The sequence below is a fragment of the Diabrotica virgifera genome, chromosome 7 (assembly GCF_917563875.1).
Source record: "Diabrotica virgifera virgifera chromosome 7, PGI_DIABVI_V3a".
In the NCBI taxonomy this organism is placed as follows: Eukaryota; Metazoa; Arthropoda; class Insecta; order Coleoptera; family Chrysomelidae; genus Diabrotica; species Diabrotica virgifera.
Genome location: NC_065449.1, coordinates 172897657 through 172917913, shown reverse-complemented (window position 1 = coordinate 172917913; position 20257 = coordinate 172897657). Strand labels below are relative to the sequence as shown.

The following is a 20257-nucleotide window of genomic DNA, read 5'->3' as shown; positions in this document are numbered from 1 at the left end:
CAAAACCCTAATAAGACCGGTACTCACATATGGCTCAGAAACCTGGACACTCACTAAAAGAGAGGAAACATTGTTAGCCACCTTTGAAAGAAAAATCTTGCGACACATATATAAGGGCACAAAAGAAAATCGAATTTGGCGAAGAAGGTACAACTTTGAACTATACGGAATATACCAGGATCCAGATATCATAACATTCATTAAAATAGGACGGCTGCGTTGGATGGGACATGTAGAAAGAATGGAAGAAGGCGAAATACCAAACAAAATATTCAAACAGATGCCAGTAGGAAAAAGAACAAGAGGAAGACCGAAGCTGAGATATTTAGAACAAATAGAAAATGATATAAAAACCTTAAAAATAAAAAACTGGAGAAAAAAAGCACGAAACAGATCAGAGTGGAGAAGAATCCTGGAACAGGCCAAGACCCAGAAAGGGCTATCGAGCCAATGATGATGATGAATACTTATAAGAGCAAATTGTAACTATTTCCTGCGTAGGATCTGGCGGCCATTTTTATTTATAAACAATTAAATGTCAAAAAATGGCATTTTCCCTCTTTTTTCAAATCAATGGAAAACAGTGAAACTTATGGTTTTCTTAGTTCAAATATCTTTAAGATTATGGAAAAAGCTTTAAAATGACGTATTACAAAGTTTGATATACTCATTTATTGTAAATATAATTGGGAAAAATGTCGGAATTGCAAAAAAAATTAATTTCGCAATATATCTTGTAAAAATTAGTGTACAGATTTGAAATTCTTGTCGTATAAGGGATCTTTAGTGCTTAATATGTGATAAAAATTTCAAAACGATTCATTCAATTGTTTAAATTTTATTCAAATTGTTTATCACAGAGATCATTTTTTTCGCAATAACATAAGTCAGAAAAAAATGACGTTAGAACCATTCCACAGGTGTCAAATGAAAGAGCATGAGCTATATTTTCAAATTGGTTTAAAATAAGCGAATAAAAAATGTATTTATTAGTAATAAATAATTATGCAAAAGTATCATAAATCTTTCCTTATTAACTTTTTATTTTGTTATATAAGAAATTATATATATTTATTACAATTTTTTATCAATTATGATATAAATAACATTACTTGGTAGTTGTGCACTTAAAACAGGGTAAAAAAGTTAATTTTTTTGGAAAAAGTTATCCAAAAAGTTTATAAGGAAAGATTTACGATACTTTTGCATAATTATTTATTACTAATAAATGCATTTTTTATTTTCTTTTTTTATACCAAGTTGAAAATATAGCTCATGCTCTTCCATTTGACGCCTATGGAATGGTTCTAACCTCATTTTTTTCTGACTTATGTTATTGCAAAAAAAATTCTCTCTGAGATAACCAATTCGAATAAAATTTAAACAATGGAATGAATCGCTTTGAAATTTTTATCACATATTAAGCACCAAAGAACCCTCATTTTAAAAAAATTTCAAACCTGTACACTAATTTTTACAACAGTTATTGCGAAAATAATTTTTTTTGCAATTCCGACCTTTTTTCGCAATTATATTAACAGTAAATGAGTATATCAAACTTTGTAATACGTCATTTTAAAGCTTTTTCCATAATCTCAAAGATATTTGTACTAAGAAAACCATAAGTTTCAATGTTTTCCATTGATTTGAAAAAAAAAAAGGGAAAAATGCCATTTTTGACACATAATGGTTTATAAATAAAAATTGCCGCCAGATCCTACGCCGGAAATAGTTACAATTTGCTCTTATAGGTATTACCTGTCGAAAAAACGCTTCAGTACCCTGGCTGCTCGAGTGTCACGAACAGGCTATATTTTTGTCTTATTACCCTGGCCTAATTGGAGCATATTTCAAAGCGGATAATAAATCTGGCATAATTTGTGATTCCTCGGAAAATGTCCCATTCAAAATTTTAGCAACATTAGATAAAAACGAAAAACCTTCATTCTTGTCGAAAACATATTTCATTTTTTTTTAAATTATTTGACCGTTATTTCCAGGTGCCGATTTAATTTTCGTCTTTAAATTATCTATTAATTTTACTGACTCACATACATTTATCTCTTGTTTTTCTAATAAGGTAATTGTGGTAACTATTAATTTAAAATTGTCATTGATATAAGCGAGTTCCTGTTTCAATTTGGGACTTTTTAATATTTTTTTGCTTCTCGAATGGCTTCGGAAATATCATCATTAAAAATTCTGACATAACTAATTCTATTTCATTGCAATGTTCAAAGTAAAAAAAAACTGCTTCGAGCCAGGTTCCCCACCTTGTAATTACTGGTTTAGGTGGCAAAGGGACACCGGGAAGTCTTTCTTTATATATTTGCACCCTCAGCGGAGCCTTTACAAAAACTTTTTTCGTAAAATTTATAAAATTATTTACCAACGGAAACAGATTTCTTATTTCTGCAGCAATTATATTTGCCCCGTGGGCTACACAAGTGCAATGAATTAAATTAGGATAAATAATCTTTAAATTAACAGCAGCTTTTAACATATATGCCGCAGCATCTGAAAGCATTAAAACTATTTTATTCACTAGTATAGGGTTGGGTAAAAAGAGGTTTGTTAAACTATTTTGTATAAATCGACTTATTGTTAAATTGTTTGTTTTTTCCAATTCTTTAACGGCAACTAAATAAGGTTTCCTCGCAAAGTTTTCGTTCAAAATTCCAATCATTAAATTAGCTATACACCTGCCGCATACATCTGTCGTTTCATCCACGATAATATACAAAAAATTGCCGTCTAACTCCCGCTTAATTTTTGAAATACATTCCACATAACATTTTTCCACAGTAGGTTTTCTCAATGTACTCTCGTCCGGTAAGGATTTATTAAGATATTTTTCGAAAAAGCATTTAAAACTAGGGTTATTAACTTTATATAGAGGAATGTTGGATGCAATCATCATCTGGCATAAATCAAATTTAAATGCGTCTTCCTCCTTTTTTTTTAACTGCTTAAACTATCCCGCAGAGATATTTGGGCTAACTTAGAGGAATTTAATTTTTCCAAATTACGTTTATGAAGTGGGATTCCACAATACTGGTCAATAAAGTACTTTTTTCTACTTGAAATCTGAAAATTTAAAAAACAAAATAATTAGAATTCTAAAACCGCTTTAGAATTTAATTATGTTGTGGGACCAGAAAAAAAGAGAAAAAATAAAACTTACCGATTTGCCGCATGATTTACAAAATGCTCCATCTCCTTATAGAGAAAGTTCCGAATAAGGTGCGATCCATAGCCTTAATTTAGATGGCATCTTTTCACACAAATGTTTAAAACGTTTTAAAACGTGTTCTTGGCTTTTCGGTATACGCAACAAAACTAAACTAGGATATAACAATTTGTGACTAAACTCTGATACAGTAACCGACTGTACAACTGATAATAAACTAATAAAGCTTAGGGATTTCCAAATAGTTAACCCTCAAGTCTCGATCAGGTACATTTTCCTAGAAATCTGTTATATAAACAAACCATTGATATTTTATTATTGACCCAAAATTTTATTATAGAATGGTTTAGTAATAGAATAATATCATGGGTAGTACCATGAAATTTTAAAAAAGGCACAAATAGGCGGAATTTACGAAAAAAGCCAAAAAGTGCAAAAAACAATTATAATAGGCAAAATAGGCAAAAAAAGGCATTTTTCCTATAATCCGTGCTTTACCTATGAGATATAATACAGGGTGTAACAAAAATGCAGGTCATAAATTAAATCACATATTCTGGGACCAAAAATAGTTTCATTGAACCTGACCGACCTTAGTATAAATGTGCACATAAAAAAAGTTACAGCCCTTTAAAGTTACAAAATCAAAATCGATTTTTTTCCATATATCAAAAACTCTTAGAGATTTTTTAATGAAAATGAACATGAGTGGCAGTCTTATGGCAGGAACATCTTTAGAAAAATAATAGTAAAATTTGTACACCTCATTAAAATTTTATGGGGTTTTTATTAAATTAAATTAAATTATTATTGTGGTACCATTATTTAAACACTCTTAGTATTTTTTGATAAGCCAGTTTTTATCCAGTTGTGGCTTCTTTTTTAATACGTTTACATACAATTTTTGTGGGGATTTTGTTCCTTTAAACGATCAAAATGTTTGTGTACCTTCCAATTAAACTATTATTGCTGTACCATTAGTTTAACGCAGTGTTTTTAAAACTTTTTGCTTCTTAGTATTTTTTCGATAAGGCACCTTTTATTGAGGTGGTGGCTTTGATTTTAATATGGTTCGAAATAAACCTTAAAATGTACGTTATAAATAAATTTTCATATTATTACTACTAGGTCTTTTTAATCGTACTTAACAATATACAAATAATATCTGGTTGATTTGACAAATATTCAAAAAATCTCGATAAAAACTGGCTTTTCGAAAAAGTACTAGGAGGCAAAAAAGTTTTAAAAACATTGTGTTTAACTAATCGTACCACAATAATAATTTAATAAAATTCGAGTAAATTAAGCCTTTCACAAGCATTGAAAACAATCTGCCTCGAAAACATGAAATGTTTTTGGTGTATGGAATTTACACAAGCACCAGCCGTAAAATTTACTAAACGTTAAAACGATTGAAATTAATCAACAAAGTCGCTCTTTTTGATAAAATGTTAATAAAAAATCATTACAGAGTAACAATTTCAATACCCTTCAGATGGTACGCCTTTTCTGTTAACTTCACAAAGATATTCTAGTTAAAAAAATAGTAATAAGTAATTTTTCGAGTTTTCGTTTGCTGCGGTATATCTTTCAATATTTTTTATATCTATCCTGTCGCCAGGGGGGCAAAACGGCCTCCTTTATTCAGATGGACTTACCCAAGTTTTTTGTTATGTATTTTTACCCTTATAACACGAATTTTTTGGGTAAAAGTTGATCCGGATGTCGATAAGATTGTTATGTTATAAAAAAAGAACTTAAGAAATTACATAACAGCGATTTTTCGCAAAACAAAACATTTTTTTGTATTTTTTGGGCCATTTTAAGTAAAAAATGTTCTGTTTTTTCATAAGATGCATAGCTTTCACGATAAACGGGGTTGAACTTCCAAAAAATCGAAAAATTGCAATTTTTAAACCCTAAATTTTGAAGACGACTACCTTTATACTTTGCTATTTGCAGATGACCAAGTAGTAGTAGCAAATGATGCAGAAGACATAATATTCATGACTAGAAAGCTTATCGAAGGATACACTAAATGGGTGTTAAAAATAAACACAAATAAAACGGAACATCCTGTAGTTGGAGGAAAACCAGAAAATATTCCAGTTGAAGACGGTATTATAAACAGCTGTAAAGAGTATAAATATTTAGGAACTGTTATTGTCGAAGATGATAGCACAGAAAAGGATATCCACAAAAAAATAATTCAAGGACGAACAGCTATCCAAAAATGAAATTCTATATTATGGTCAAAAAACATCAGGATGACAACAAAAATAAATCACTAAAACAGCATAGTAGAAGCAATCACAACATGTGGCGCAGAATGTTGGCAGATAACACAAAGACACAGAGACAAACTGAAAGCTGTAGTAATGGACTTTCTACGAAAATCGTGCAGAATCTCTCGATTAGACCACATTACAAACGAAGTAGTTAGAGAACGAGCAAAGGTTAAGATTAGCATTGACAACAGAATTGAATTTCGGCAACTGATTTGGTATGGACACGTAAAACGCATAAACAATGAACGAAGGCCAAGAAATATTTTAGACTATACTCCTACAAATAGACGAAGACGAGGCAGACCCCGTAAATCTTGGAAACAAGGAATAATGGATGCCATTCGAAGAAGAGCAATATAAGAAAAGGATTGGCAGGATAGACAGAACTGGAGATTGAAGTGCGGGAATAAAATAGCACTTCTGCTTACCGCATTTGAAAGTTCAAGTCAAAATTAGTTTGTTTATCGTCAAACAAAGCTATAAACAAATAGTGTTTCCCGTGCTCAATGCATGCGTTTTAATGCATGCTACGTAGGAATTGCCTGTTTATAGGTGCGTCTACTTGTTCGAGATTTTAAATGAGAAATGCATTAAAAACATCACTCAAGCACTATGTGTTTATAGCTTTGGTTACCAATAAAAAAATTAATTTTTAGCAATACAAATAATCAAAACCGATAAATTTGACTTGAACTTTCAAATGCGGTAAGCAGAATTATTGCTATTTAATTATTTAATCAAAAGTTATTCGGGTTCAAAAATTGCAATTTTCCGAGTTTTTGAAAGTTCAACCGCATTTATCTCGAAAATTATGCATCCTACGAAAAAACTTTTAAGAATATTTTTGGGTTAGACTCACCCAGAAAATACAAAACAATGTTTTGTTTTGCGAAAAATCGCTGTTATGTAATTCCTCAAGTTCTTTGTTTATTAACAATCTTATCGACATCCAGATCCACTGTTACCCAAAAAATTCGTGTTATATAGAGGAGGCCGTTGTACCCTCCTGGCGGCAGGACTAATACATATATTATGTTAAGTACTAAAACTTTTTAACTCCAGATTCTGGAATAACAAATTCCAGAATCTCAAATTATTTAATACTCTTTTATGTTTAACTGCGGTTTTTAATAAAACTCTTTTACTCATCGACATGCATACTAGAAAGTTCTTGAAAACAGAATAAAGGTGAAACGGTCCATAGAATTCGAGTAATTTGAGCCTTTCCTAAGCATTGAAAACAGCCAGCCTCGAAAACATGTAACAATGTTTTTGGTGTATGGAATTTACACAAGCACCAGCGCGTAAAATTTACTAAACGCTGTGGTATGCACTGAATCAAATTATACATTCCGATTTAAACATTCAATCGCTGCTCACTGTTCCAGATATCTGGATATACGATAAATTCACCTTGGCTTTACATAGTCTCTATACCGTATCAAAGCTTCCTCTATGTATATGTAGTCGTTTACCTTTGACTTTTATTTTAAATTAATTTAAGAAGCTGTGAACTTGACACGATGAAGACAGGGATATGTTATGTTACCGACATTGTTCAATGCCTTCTTCTTCTTCAAGTGCCGTCTCCTAATCGGAGGTTGGATATCATCATCACTATCTTTACTCCATCCACCGCTGCTCTAAAGAGTTCTCTGGAACTGCATCTAAACCAGTCCCTTAAATTCTTTAACCATGACACTCTCCTTCTTCCTATACTCCTTCCGCCTCTTAACTTTCCCTGTATTATCAGTCTTAGCATTTCATATCGCGGTCCCCTCATTACGTGTCCCAGATATTGTAACTTTCTTATTTTTATTGTGTTTATTATTTCGCATTCTTTACCCATTTCTCGCAGTACTTCCGTGTTCGTTTTCCTCTGTCTCCATGCTATTCTAAGCATCTTTCTGTAACACCACATTTCAAATAACTGTAGCTTATTTATGTGTTCTTGCTTTAATGTCCAGCTTTCAAGTCCATATTTTAGTATCGAGAACACGTAGCATCTCAAAGCTCTTACTCTCAGTTCTAAGCTAAGGTCTTTGTTGCAGAGAAATGTTTTCATTTTTACAAACGCATTTCTTGCTATTTCTATCCTGGTCCTTCCTTATTTCTGTTGTTTGATCATTTTCCTCTGAAATCCAGGTTCCTAGGTATTTGTATTTATCAACCCTTTCTATCGGTACATTTCCCAAATGTATGCTTGTTTGTATGTTTGTTTTCTTAGTTATTATCATGTATTTGGTCTTTTTTATATTCATTTTTAGTACATATTCTTCACAGAAATTGTTTGTGTTGTTTAGTAGTAGTTGGAGTTGTTCAGCAGAGCTTGCCATAATCACGGTGTCATCTGCACATCTTATGTTATTAATAGATCTTCCGTTAATTATTATTCCTTCACTTTGAGATAGCAATGCTTCGTCAAAAATGACTTCACTATATGCATTAAAGAGTAATGGAGACATTATACATCCCTGCCGAACTTCTCTCCTGATTTCAATTTCTGGACTGGGTTCGTTATCTATTACAATTTGTGCTCTTTGATTCCAGTAAAGGTTTGTTATTTTTCGTAAGTCCCTTTTGTCTATGTTTTTTGTCTTTAGAATTTGGACTAATTTTTCATCTCTTACTTTGTCAAAAGCTTTCTCAAAATCAACGTAACAAACATGCACATCCACATTCATGTCCATGCATCTTTGAGCTAACACATTAAAAGCAAATAACGCCTCTCTGGTTCCTAGTCCGTTTCTGAACCCAAACTGACTATCATCTATTCCTTCTTCTAGTATTTTATTTATACGACCATGTATTATTTTCAAGAATAATTATTTGAGAATGTAACTTATTAATGATATTTTTATGCATTCATTGCAAACTTTAGCATTTGTATTTTTAGGGATAGCACAAAAGGTTGAGAGTAACCATTGCTTTGGTATGTTTCCTGTTTTGTACACTGTGTTAAACAAGTCTCCGATAATGTCTAAGGTTTCATCATTAATGCATTTTAAGCTTTCTACTGGAATTTGGTCTGGACCTACAGCTTTACCTTTTTTGCTGTTTTTTAATGCCGATTTAATTTCTTCTTTTAACATCTTCAAAACCGTATCATCTTCTACTTCGACTTCCATCTGCTCTGTTCTATTGTCTTTGAACAATTCATTTATATATTCTGTCCATCTCTTTAATTTTTCGTTAGTACTCAACACAAGTTTCCCATCTGTATCTTTTAGTATTCTCGGTTTTCTTTTTCTGTTGTTCTGAGTTAATTCTTTAATTTTTTTATGTGTGTTAAAATTATCATGTCTTTTCTGGTGTTCTTCTATTTCTGCGCATTGTTTTTTTAACGATTGCTCTTTAGCCTGCTTAATTTTGGATTTTATTTGTTTATCCACATTTTGTACATCTGATTATCTTTGTTTTTATGCTGACGTCTTTCTTCCATTAAATATAAGATTTCCTCCGTCATCCATTGTTCCTTTTTGTATCTGGTTGGTGTAAGAATTTCTTTTTAACATTTATCTATATCTGTCTTTATTAATAACCATTTTGTCTCTGTTTCACTATTTTGCTGGATTTGTTCTTTAAAATTCATTAAACGGTTATTAATTTCATCTGTCAGGCGTTGTTTTATGAGTGGGTTTCTTAGTTTACTTCTGTTGTTCTGCGATTTATTATTTTCATTTTGAGCCTAATTTTGGTCACTACTGGGTTGTGATCTGGTCCTATGTCGGCACCTGGATAGGTTTTTGAAGATATAATTGCGTTCTTGTATCTTTGTCTAATCAATACATAATCTATTTGGTTTCTTACAACTCTCCCTTCTTGATCTGCTTGTGACTTCCAGGTGTATAGTCTTCTCAAAGCCTACACCGAGCCAATTTTTGAAGAATCGGTGGTGAAATTAATACTAATATCAAATACGAAGATTACAACGCCGTAATGGCAGAGAGTCTAGAAGACCGTCAAACCCTGTTGAACGCTGTAAACAACGAATGTAGTGAAAGGGCTTAACAATCAACGTAAAAAAAAACAAAATGGATGATGTTCGGAAAAATGAATATCGACGACTCGGTACTAAAATTACATAAAAAAATCCTGGAAAGCGTGGAACACTTTAGATATCTGGGTAGCTGGATTGACTGCAAGATTGAAACTGATGAGTAAATTTATGAAAATATTTTATTAGCTGGCGTTCTGTATTGTGCAGTAGAAGTCTGTCATTGACCACGCGTTTAAGAGTATTAAAGTGGTCCATCTGGATTCGCATTTGGTCCATTTTATTCTATGGATGTGAAAGCTAGGCAACAAAAATGAAAAATTTTAACAAATTAGTTAAGAGTTAGAGTTAGAGTTGTGGTGTTACCGTCGTATGCTCAGAATCCCCTTGACAGCATTCAAATCCAACGAACGTATATTGGAGACCATGCACAAAAAGAGACAATTGATTAACATCTTAAAAATGAGAAAGGTTCGATACTTGGGTCATATAATGAGAGAAAAGAAATACATAAAGTAACACTTTAGCAATATCATCGGCGCACACAGTCTGAGGGGAGCAGAAAGTGACTCGGGCAACTTCTTGGTCAGAACAAAAATGAGAACAAGACTAAACACGAAACATCCAAAGCAACGCCAACAAGGAAACAGATGGGACATTTCAAGGCTCAATCTACCTGATAAGGAATGCCAATACCAGTCACTGATCCAAAATAAATTGCAGACACTAAAAGAAGAAGAAACATCAACACCAGAATTGACCATAGACCAGAAATGGCAAAAAATAACGAACGCCATAGAAAGCGCCGCAGCGAAAACTATAGGGAAAGAAAAGAATAAGAAGAAGAACAACCAGTGGTTTGACCATTAGTGCGAACAAGTGAAATTTCCTTGGGAGTAAGTAGTGATTTGGTGTCAATTTGTCTCTAAATACTGAGAGGTACATTTCACAGATTTTCTTTCTTTGAATGCTTTTTTCCTTGCGCACTATACAGGGTGTTTGGTAGATCGATGAAAAAATTTTAAGGGATAATAAGGGACGCCATTTGCAATATTTTTTGCTAATAATGTATCGCTCAAACTGTTAAGGGTTCCGAAATAAATTTAAATTTGTCAATATTCGAAAATAAGGCTGCTCGTCTATTATATTTTTAAAAATAATTATCTAAGCGAGATACTTCCCTGATATACAAAATGCCTTACGTATTACTTGCTCAGATTGCAAAAACCCTTCGTTGTTAATGCAACTCCAAACGCAATTCGGACGTCAAAACAGTAAAACGCACCTTTAATACGCATACAATAACCATGTTTATAAAACAAAACAAACCACTTCGTAGCAGGTAGATTGTTTGTTAGCATAGCAGGTAGATTGTTTTTTGTTTGTTATGCGTTCGGAGAATGACGATAGCCGATGGAAATTGTATGCGAAGAGTCAGTGTTTTAGGTTTACACTTTTATTCCATTCGTAAAACAGGGAGGTAGTACGCCTAAATAATTTTTAAACGTGAAATAGACGGTTGCCGAATCTTCACAAATTTAACTTTATTTCGGAAACCTTAACAGTTTGAGAGATACATTATTAGCAAAAAATGTTGCAAATGGCGTCCCCTATTATCCTTTAAAATTCCCATTTCCCATAAAATTTCCATCGACTTACCAAACACCCTGTATACAGGGTGTTTGGTAAAGGATGGGCCATAGCTTAATTTTAGATTCCTGAGGTTAAAATAGGTCGATTTAAGCTAACTTACCTTAGTACAAAAGTTGATAATAACCGAAATACAGGGTGTCAAGTTAAACTTTTATTTTATTTATTTTTAAATATTTCTTGACAGGCATGAGACAACAACACGAAACTTTGTAAGTGGTGCTGGTATCGTACAATCTACTAAATTATATTTATCAAACGTTTCTGGCTACTACCAGAGGCGTACGACGGGGGAACGTAAATGGATGACCCTTCCCAAATTCTACACCACTGGCCGAACTGCTATTTTAGTGCAATTTTTTGATTCTTCAATATTTTCTATGTAAAAAAACATACTCTTCATTCGTAACGATAAAGCCATTAGTTTTCGAGATATTTTAAGCTTAAAACGAAGGAGCATAATACATTAATCAAAATAAGTGTGACTTTTCTTTTTTAGCTTCAAATATCTCGAATACTGATGACCTTATCTTTACGAATGAAGAGTATATTATTTGCATAGAAGGTATTGGAGAATCTAAAAATTATGCCAAAATAGCAGTTCCATCAGTGGCGTAGAATTTGGGAAAGGTCAACCATTCACGTTCCTCTGTCGTACGCCTCTGGTAGTAGCCAGAAACGATTATTTAACATAATTTAGTAGCTTTTACAGTGCCTATATTTTCTGCCAAGTATCACACGGATATGTCAAATTATTTTAAAATATTCTTTTTTTAAATAATTTATTCTTTATTTAAAACTTTAAGAACTATGTGTGCCCGGTACTGTAAAACTATTTGACATATCCTTATGACACTTGGCAGAAAGTGTAGGCACTGTACACCCTACTAAATTGTGTTAAATAATCGTTTGTGGTTAACACCAGATGCGCACGACAGAGGAAAGTGAATGGTTTACCCTTCCCAAATTCTACGCCACTGATGAAACTGCTATTTTAGCATAATTTTTAGATTCTCCAATTATTTATATGTAAATAATGTACTCTTCATTCGTAACGATAAAATCATTAGTTTTCGAGATATTTGAAGTTAAAAATGAAAAGGCACACTGATTTTGATTAACCTTTAACTACACGCGCTGGCGTATTTTGTACGCCAGATATAAGGATTCTACTGCAAGTATATTGAAAAATTTAATTTTCGACCTTGTTTATCTATCTAACCTATTACTAGAATGTGCTTTACAATTTATTTTAGGTTCTTTATAATCGGTGTTCTGAGAAGATCGTAATTACCAATTTATTATTTGTTGTTTCCGGTGGTGTACAAAATATGCCACGACTATAGTAATGTAAGTACATCTTCCAATTGTTTTTGAGACATTATGGCACAAAGTATATTTTTCTTTATAAACAATACTTTTTCTCATGTAAAAAATCAAATTTCAAAAAATTTTTCATTAGTAATTTTATTACTAGTATTTTTCATGATTTATAACAAATAACTAAATGTATTTTTCAAAAAAAAAATAAACAAATACCACTGTTTTAAGTGGATTCTTTTGTGGCGTACAAAGTACGCCACGCGTGTACTTATGCTATAACTTGATGCGCGGGTAGTTAAAGGTTAATGTATTATGCTCCTTCGTTTTTAGCTTCAAATATCTCAAAAACTAATGGCTTTATCGTTACAAATGAATAGTATGTCATTTACATAGAAAGTATTGGATAATCAAAAAATTGCACTAAAATAGAAATTCCGCCAGTGGCGTAGAATTTGGGAAGGGCCAGCCATTTACGTTCCCCCGTCGTATGCCTCTGGTAGTAGCAAGAAACGTGTGTTTAAGATAATTTAGTAGATTGTACAATACCAGCACCACTTACCGAATTTCGTGTTGTTGTCCCATGCCTGTCAGGAAATATTCAAAAATAAATAAAATAAAAGTTTAATTTTGACACCGTGTATTTCGGTTATTATCAACTTTTGTACTAAGGTGAGTTAGCTTAAATCGAACTATTTTAACCTCAGGAATCTAAGGTTAAGCTATGTCCCATTCTTTACCAAACACCCTGTATAGGAAATAATTTCATCTTAGTGTACGATAATACATGGTTTCCTCACCTAGCGCATGTCGTCGGTTAAAGTACATATTAAACAGTAAATCTGTCTATTTTTTAGTTATTAAAGATTATGAAAAACAAACAAAAAATAGAATGTTCACAAAATACAAAATAATTTCGATGTCACCTTTGTACCATTTCTATCCTACAGGATGTCTCAAGCTTTTGTTTCAGTTAAAACACATGTTAAAGAATAAAACCATCTACTTTCTTTGTTTCTAAAGATATCAGGGACATTCAAAAAACAAAATATTCAGAGAGCATAAGACTACAATAATAATATTTCGATGTATTCTCACACTTGTACCTTGTCCTCCCTAGAGGATGTCTCAAAATTAACATAAGAAAAACATGTTTTTTCTTCCACCCGGTATAAGTACAAAACAGAAATTTGAGTAAACCGTTGCCCAAGTGTGTAAATTAATACGAAAGAAAAATCTAAAATAATAAAAAAAATTAGTTTAATCTGTTAATCTGTTCATGAAAAGATCAACTAGGAAAATAAGCATAGTTTTATGTGATGCATGACTTTTAAAACTAAGTTTATTATTGGATCCCTTATTTTTTAATATTTTTCGGTGTTTTTCTTCTTTACCTGGTTGTGGTTTTGCTTTTGACTAACATAATGTTTGGTGGTAGTTTCCTATCATAGTGGTTATTTTGAGTTATTATTATAGTAGTTATGAATTTCTGTAATTTCTGAATAAACGAGATATACATTATAATTATATTCTCCGTAAATAAATATCGTGTTTTGTGTATATTGCCTTCGTTTCGTATTTTTCTTTTTAGTGTAATTTAAATTTTATTTATTTTATCGACAAAATATAATTTAATAGAAAAAAAATCAAATTAATAAAAATTTAACGATTTCCTCTCTACTATTAAAGTAGAAGTTTTTTGTAAGTTATTTTTACTTAGTAAGTACTTTTGACTTATTTTTTTATTTTTTTTTTATTTTGTAGTCTTGCACTGATATGATCATGCCAATGTGTTCCCAATCCTCAGATATGTTTGAAAATGCCAACTGGGATTTCGCAGAATTCTCCGACACTTGCTATAAACAGTTCAAAGTACGTCCAAGAAACCTAAACGTACCACTTCTTGAATACGGTGGCAAGGATATAGAAGCTGCATCCAACATAGTCTTCAGCAACGGTCTTCTTGATCCCTGGTCTGGTGGTGGCGTTTTAAGGAATATTAATGACAGAGTTAGGTCGATAATCATTCCTGATGGAGCTCATCATTACGACCTAAGGGGTAAAAACGATTTAGATACGGAGGACGTGAAGTATGCTAGGAACTTTCACGTTCGTAAAATCAAAGAATGGTTGCGGGAATATTACAGTGATCCTCAAGTAAATCTTATTAAAAAATGATAGAATTATTAGTATTTATTATCTTTTTACTTTGATATCACTTAAATTAATTTGTGTTATACACTTATCTACATAAAATAAAACAGTTTTTTGTCATATTAACGTAGTTATTATTTCTAATTTTCTAAATAGAGAATTGCTAAACATTTTTTTAAGTCACCGGAGGGACCGCAGACGTTAGAATACAATTAGCTTCTCTTTATAAAGACAATGAAGTCGACTTTACTTAGTAACAGATATTTACTCAACTCACACACACACAGTGGACATTATACTATCATCTGATTGCGAACTCAACCGTACCATGGAGATGGCCATTAATTGTCAAATATTAATCTAAATAATAAATAAAACAATATGAAAGAAACATTTTTAAGAAACACTTTTCTTTAGTTATTAGTGACTAAAAGTTAAAACATAAAAAAGAACATAAGAACATAAAAAACAAAAAATAATCAAACTAGACGGATTATTCGAAAAAAACGTTCGTTAAAAAAAATGAAAAAATCTAACACATTCATTAAAGAAAAGCGTGGGGCGCGTCTTCATCGAATAAACGGTTTTCGCCCCACGCTTTTCTTTAACGAATGTGTTAGATTTTTTTATTTTTTTTAACGAATGTTTTTTTCGAATAATCCGTCGAGTCTGAATATTTTTATTTTTTGCTTTTTAGTTGATTTTTTATGTTTTAACTTTCAGTCACTCATAACTAAATAAAAGCGTTTCTTAAAAATGTTTTTTTCATATTATTTATTTTTTACTTTTTAGTCTTCTTCTTCTTTTACGGCACTACAGCCCAAATTGAGCCTTGGCCTCCTTTATTTTTTGCCTCCACCCTTCCCTGTCTGTGGCTGCTCTTCTCCATACACGGACTCCTAAAAGGGCTTGTGCTTCGCTGTTTATTGTGTCTTTCCAGCGCTTTCGTTGCTTCCCAACCGGTCTCTTTCCTTGCATTCTAGCATTCAGTGCTCGTTTTGGTAGCCTATCCTCTCCCATTCTTATCACATGTCCGGCCCATTGCAATTTTTGTATTCTAATGAAGTCTGACAGGGGCGTTTCCTTATAAAGTTGATAAAGCTCGTTGTTGTATCGACTTCTGAAGATTCCGTTTTCCCTCACAGGTCCTAGTATTCTCCTAAGTACTTTCCTTTCGAATGTGTCGAGTTTGTTTTTGGATGTTTCTTTCAGGACCCAGGCTTCACTGCCATAACATGTTATTGGTCGAATTAAGGTTTTCTAGATTCTCATCTTTGTATTTCGGTGGAAACTTTTAGACCGAAATATATGGGAGAGGGCAAAATAAGCTCTGTTTGCCTACGTTATTCTCTTTTGTATTTCTCCATCTTCTGATCTGTCGGCATATATTTCTACTCCCAGGTATGTAAGCTTTTCAACCGTTTCAATGTCATCTTCTTGTATAATGTTTTCTGGGACTATATTTCTTCTCGTCTGAGTCATTATTTTTGTTTTTTCTGTGTTAATTTTCAGACCTAGCATTTTTATTTGTGTTTTTAACTCTGCATATGTTTCCTGTGCTCCTGTTGATGTTCTACTCATAATATTAATATCATCAGCATAAGAGGCCAGTTGAACCGTCCGGTTGGTCACTAGATCTCCTCGTCCAGTTTGCATTTGCCTAACCGCATACTCCAGTGCCAGGTTAAACAATGTTGGGGTCAGCCCATCTCCCTGCTTTAGTCCCTGCGAAATGTTCTCTGTTTAGTCTTACACTTTTCAAACATTAAAATATATCGTCATGTTTAAAAAAATGATGTAGGTATATGACAGATAACTTTTTTGCATTTATTTTAACTTTTGATACATACATTGTACATTTTCTGTAATTTCTTCATACATTTCTTAAATCAAAATCATTATTTACGACTATTACAGTTTCCGTAGTATTTCCATCTCTTGTAATACTTTACTATTGCACGGTGTAGACGCTGTTAATTTCTCGCAATGCAGTTCTGTAAATCTCACTCGGTGTAGTAGCTCCACTAATTGGATACGTCGGTGATCGCCGCTTGGCGCGTACACTCTTCGTTTCAACCGGTTTGCGGTTTATACATATGTAAGGGAGCGCATGCTGTATCCATTTAAGCAGCTACACCGAGCAGGGTTCACCCTTGTATGGACACGTACCTTAATGATCGCACTCGGCTCAACGAAACGTAAGCTTTGCAGGTTCAATGCAGGCTTTTAAGCCTGTCCTTACGCAAACACTTTCGGGCCCAAGTTCACGACAGCGCAGCCTAGTCAACAGTCGAACCTTGCGTTTTAAGGACAGTCGAAGCCCACGACAATACTAAGGGCAGCATTCGTCCCTCTGTGGTGCCATAACTTTTTTTCGCTGAAAACTGGATAGAAATCGGACAGAAACTGGATAAATTTGAAACTTTATTCTTTATATATGAAGCATAACGTAAACAAATAATGTAAAAAGTGAATTTATGTATAGCTCATATAATTAGCTACAATCTGTAAAAGTTTCAAGTTTCTACATTGTAAAAAACAGGAGAATTTAAGCATTTTCTATTAAAATGTGTTTTTTATTTAAACAATTCATTAAAATAAAAAAAAATTGAGCAACTATTCGTGTATTGTTCCCGCGAATCCATATGTGTGCAAAATTTCAGTCATTTCCATTGAAGAAAAGGCAGTCAAATTAACGTCTAAAGATTTGACGCAAACGATTGAACTAAATAAAGGCGTTTAAAAAACAATATTTTATTAAAATATATTGACCTGTTTTGTGGATTAGACAGTAATTTACAGAGACGGTTCTAGAAGTGGAGCAGAGGTACGATGTGCTCTATTAATATGCTCAAATGAACATACACCCATCGAAAAAGCTCTGGAATAGATTCAAGAGAAAGAATTTAAAAAAGCTATGATAATAAGAGACTTCAGATTTGCAATACAATATGCAATTTAAAACACAGTTTTCAGTTCATACAAATCTAAATTTTATGTAATAGTGTTGTAGGAAATAGAGGTTAAACCTCGCAAACCACAAGTCCGGTGTTATTTTTTTTTCTGTTATATCAAGGGGTGTTTATTATGAGACTAATTTTTTCTTAAAAAATTTCGCCCGGAACCCCCCTTTTCATGCCTTTAAATGGGGTAATTTGTGGTTTCTGCGAAACGTAGCCTTTCCTATACGTTTTGCAAAAAATTTACTTAATAGTAGTATGAAGAGAACTATATTTCCTACTATTTGTTTCCCGACAGCCTATGTCTATCACTCATCGGTTAGCGGGGGTGGCGCCCCAAAGTTGACAAATTTTTAATAGGTGTTTAACAAAATTATGTTTCCCTAACTGTAATGAAAATTGAGAAGAAACCCTGCGGCAATTAATCACAAATAAGTGGCTGATTTTTGGTATAGGTTTCATTTAATGGAAATTGCAAATTTATAAATTACAGGGTGTTACATTTTAAAAACCCCTTTTTCTACCATCTGAACCGCCTATACTAGAGTAAAAAAACTTTCAGCGATTATCCATGTACTGGTGTTATTTACAAATTTGTACAATGCACCCCCATATTTTCCCCGGAACCACCCAAAAAAAGGAGAAATAAAGAAAATAATCAAAAATTGATTTTGGGCCACAACTGTGGCTTAAGGGTGCAAAGAAAATAAAATATGCATAGGTCATAATGTGTAGCAGACAGTGTGGTCTTTTATTTTCCATAAGTATGTTATCAATAAAATGAATAGGTGACGAAAAAAAAAAAAGAAAAAACTGAAGCCCGCCAAAGCATTTCTGAGGTTTACGGCGCCACTGTGCCGTAACGGTGGCTTATACGAAAAAAATGCATAGGTCATCATTTGTAAATAATATAATGGTCTTTAATTCTGTATAAGTTTTGTTTTAAATAATGCATAGGTAATGAGGTAATCGTAAAAACATGCTCTCCAAGGGATGGGAGTAGTTTCTGCAGTTTATTTTCAAGGATAGGGGTAGTATCCGCAGGGATTTTGCAATAATCACATATATATTTATGAAAAACCCTATTGATGGAGCATATGTCCATATGGGTCAAAAAGCAAAAAAAAATTTTTTCAACCCCCCCCCCCCCTTTATTTATTTTTTTTTGGCTACAGTGGTTGCATCAAGAAATCGCTTTTGGTGTCCATGCATGGGTAATAAGAACGTGCACAAAATTATATATGAAGCATTTTAATGAAGGGATGGTGTGTGAAGGATTCCAAGAAAATCACTTCCTTTATTAATTCTCCTTTTTTTGGGGATGGTTCCGGAAAAAAATGGGGGTGCATTATAGAAATTTATAATTAACACCAGTACCTGGATGATCGCTAAAAGTTTTTTTACTCTAGCATAGGCGGTACAGATGGTATAAAAAGGAGTTTTTTAAAATGTAACACCCTGTAATTAAAAAACGGGCAATTACCCTTAAATTAAACCTACACCCAAAAATCAGCCACTTATTTGTGATTAATTTTCCCAGAGTTTCTCCTTATTGTTCAGTACAGTTAGGGAAAAATAATTTTTTAATCATCTTTTTTAACAATTTGTCTACTTTGGGGCCACCACCCCCGCTAAACGGTGGGTGATACACATATGCTGTCGGGAAATAAATAGTAGGATATATAGTCCTCTTCATTATTTTACTAGTAAGTAAATTTTTTGCAAAAGGTACAGGAAGGGATACGTTTCGCAAAAACCACAAATTACCCCCTTTAAAGGGATGAAAAGGGGGGTTGCGGGGCGAATTTTTTAAGAAAAAGTTAGTTTCATAATAAGCACCCCTTGATATACTAGAAAAAAAAATAAAACCGGACTTGTGTCCATTTTGCGAGGTTCCACCTCTGTTTCCTACACTATAATATAAAAAATAATTTGTCTAACGTGGAAGTGGAATTTATATGGGGCAAAGGACATGCCGGTATAATAGGTAATAGAAAGTGGACTGGTTGGCCAAGGATGGAATAAGGGATAGGGTGAGACCCTAACTCAGATTTTATCGAGTGATGCAAGAAATGCGGTTAAAGCTAGAATATATAAAATATGGTAAAATCAATGGAACAATATTTCAAACATGTCAAAAAATTTAAATTTTTCTTTGCATCAACAACTTCCTTCGCCACCTGAATATAATTATATTAACCTAGCAAAGCGCCATTATTATTTCGAGATTAAAGACTACACAAAATATAATATTATATGGTACATCTGTATAAATCAAGAATGGCGAATCAACGATTATATTATTATGCTTCTTTGATATATAATTGATAATGTTTCTATTGGAATTATTTTCTTGGAATGTAAAATCAACGAGAGGTATATTTATAGATCAGTTAATATATTACGATCTGCGACAACAACAAGTTGGTTTTCCAATAAGTATAGAGATTTAATTTAATTTTTAGAATATTTATTAGACTATAGTTCATTTATTTATCTAATAGGCTGAGCTTATTACATAAAAAAAAACAAAACCAACAATGCGAAGAATACCGTACAATGAGCCTGCTAAGGAGCCTATTAATAATTAATATAATTAATTATTATCTCCTAAAATTTTTTCTAAACATAATCCATGAGAGAATTTACAAGCTGTGTGAAGTCGATATACCGTTATAGTCTAAGAGCTGGGAGCGGA

At 32.7% G+C, this 20257-nt stretch overlaps 1 protein-coding gene across 1 annotated transcript in view; it reads left to right on the top strand.

Moving 5' to 3' along the window:
- The window catches only part of LOC114330227 (lysosomal Pro-X carboxypeptidase), a 90344-nt gene extending 75623 nt beyond the window's left edge, over positions 1-14721 (top strand). The window contains exon 5 of the mRNA XM_028279551.2: positions 14210-14721. Coding sequence (XP_028135352.1) covers positions 14210-14623 — 414 coding nt within the window. The 3' untranslated portion in view covers positions 14624-14721. The remainder of the gene's footprint in view (positions 1-14209) is intronic.
- The last annotated feature ends 5536 nt before the right edge of the window (positions 14722-20257 follow it).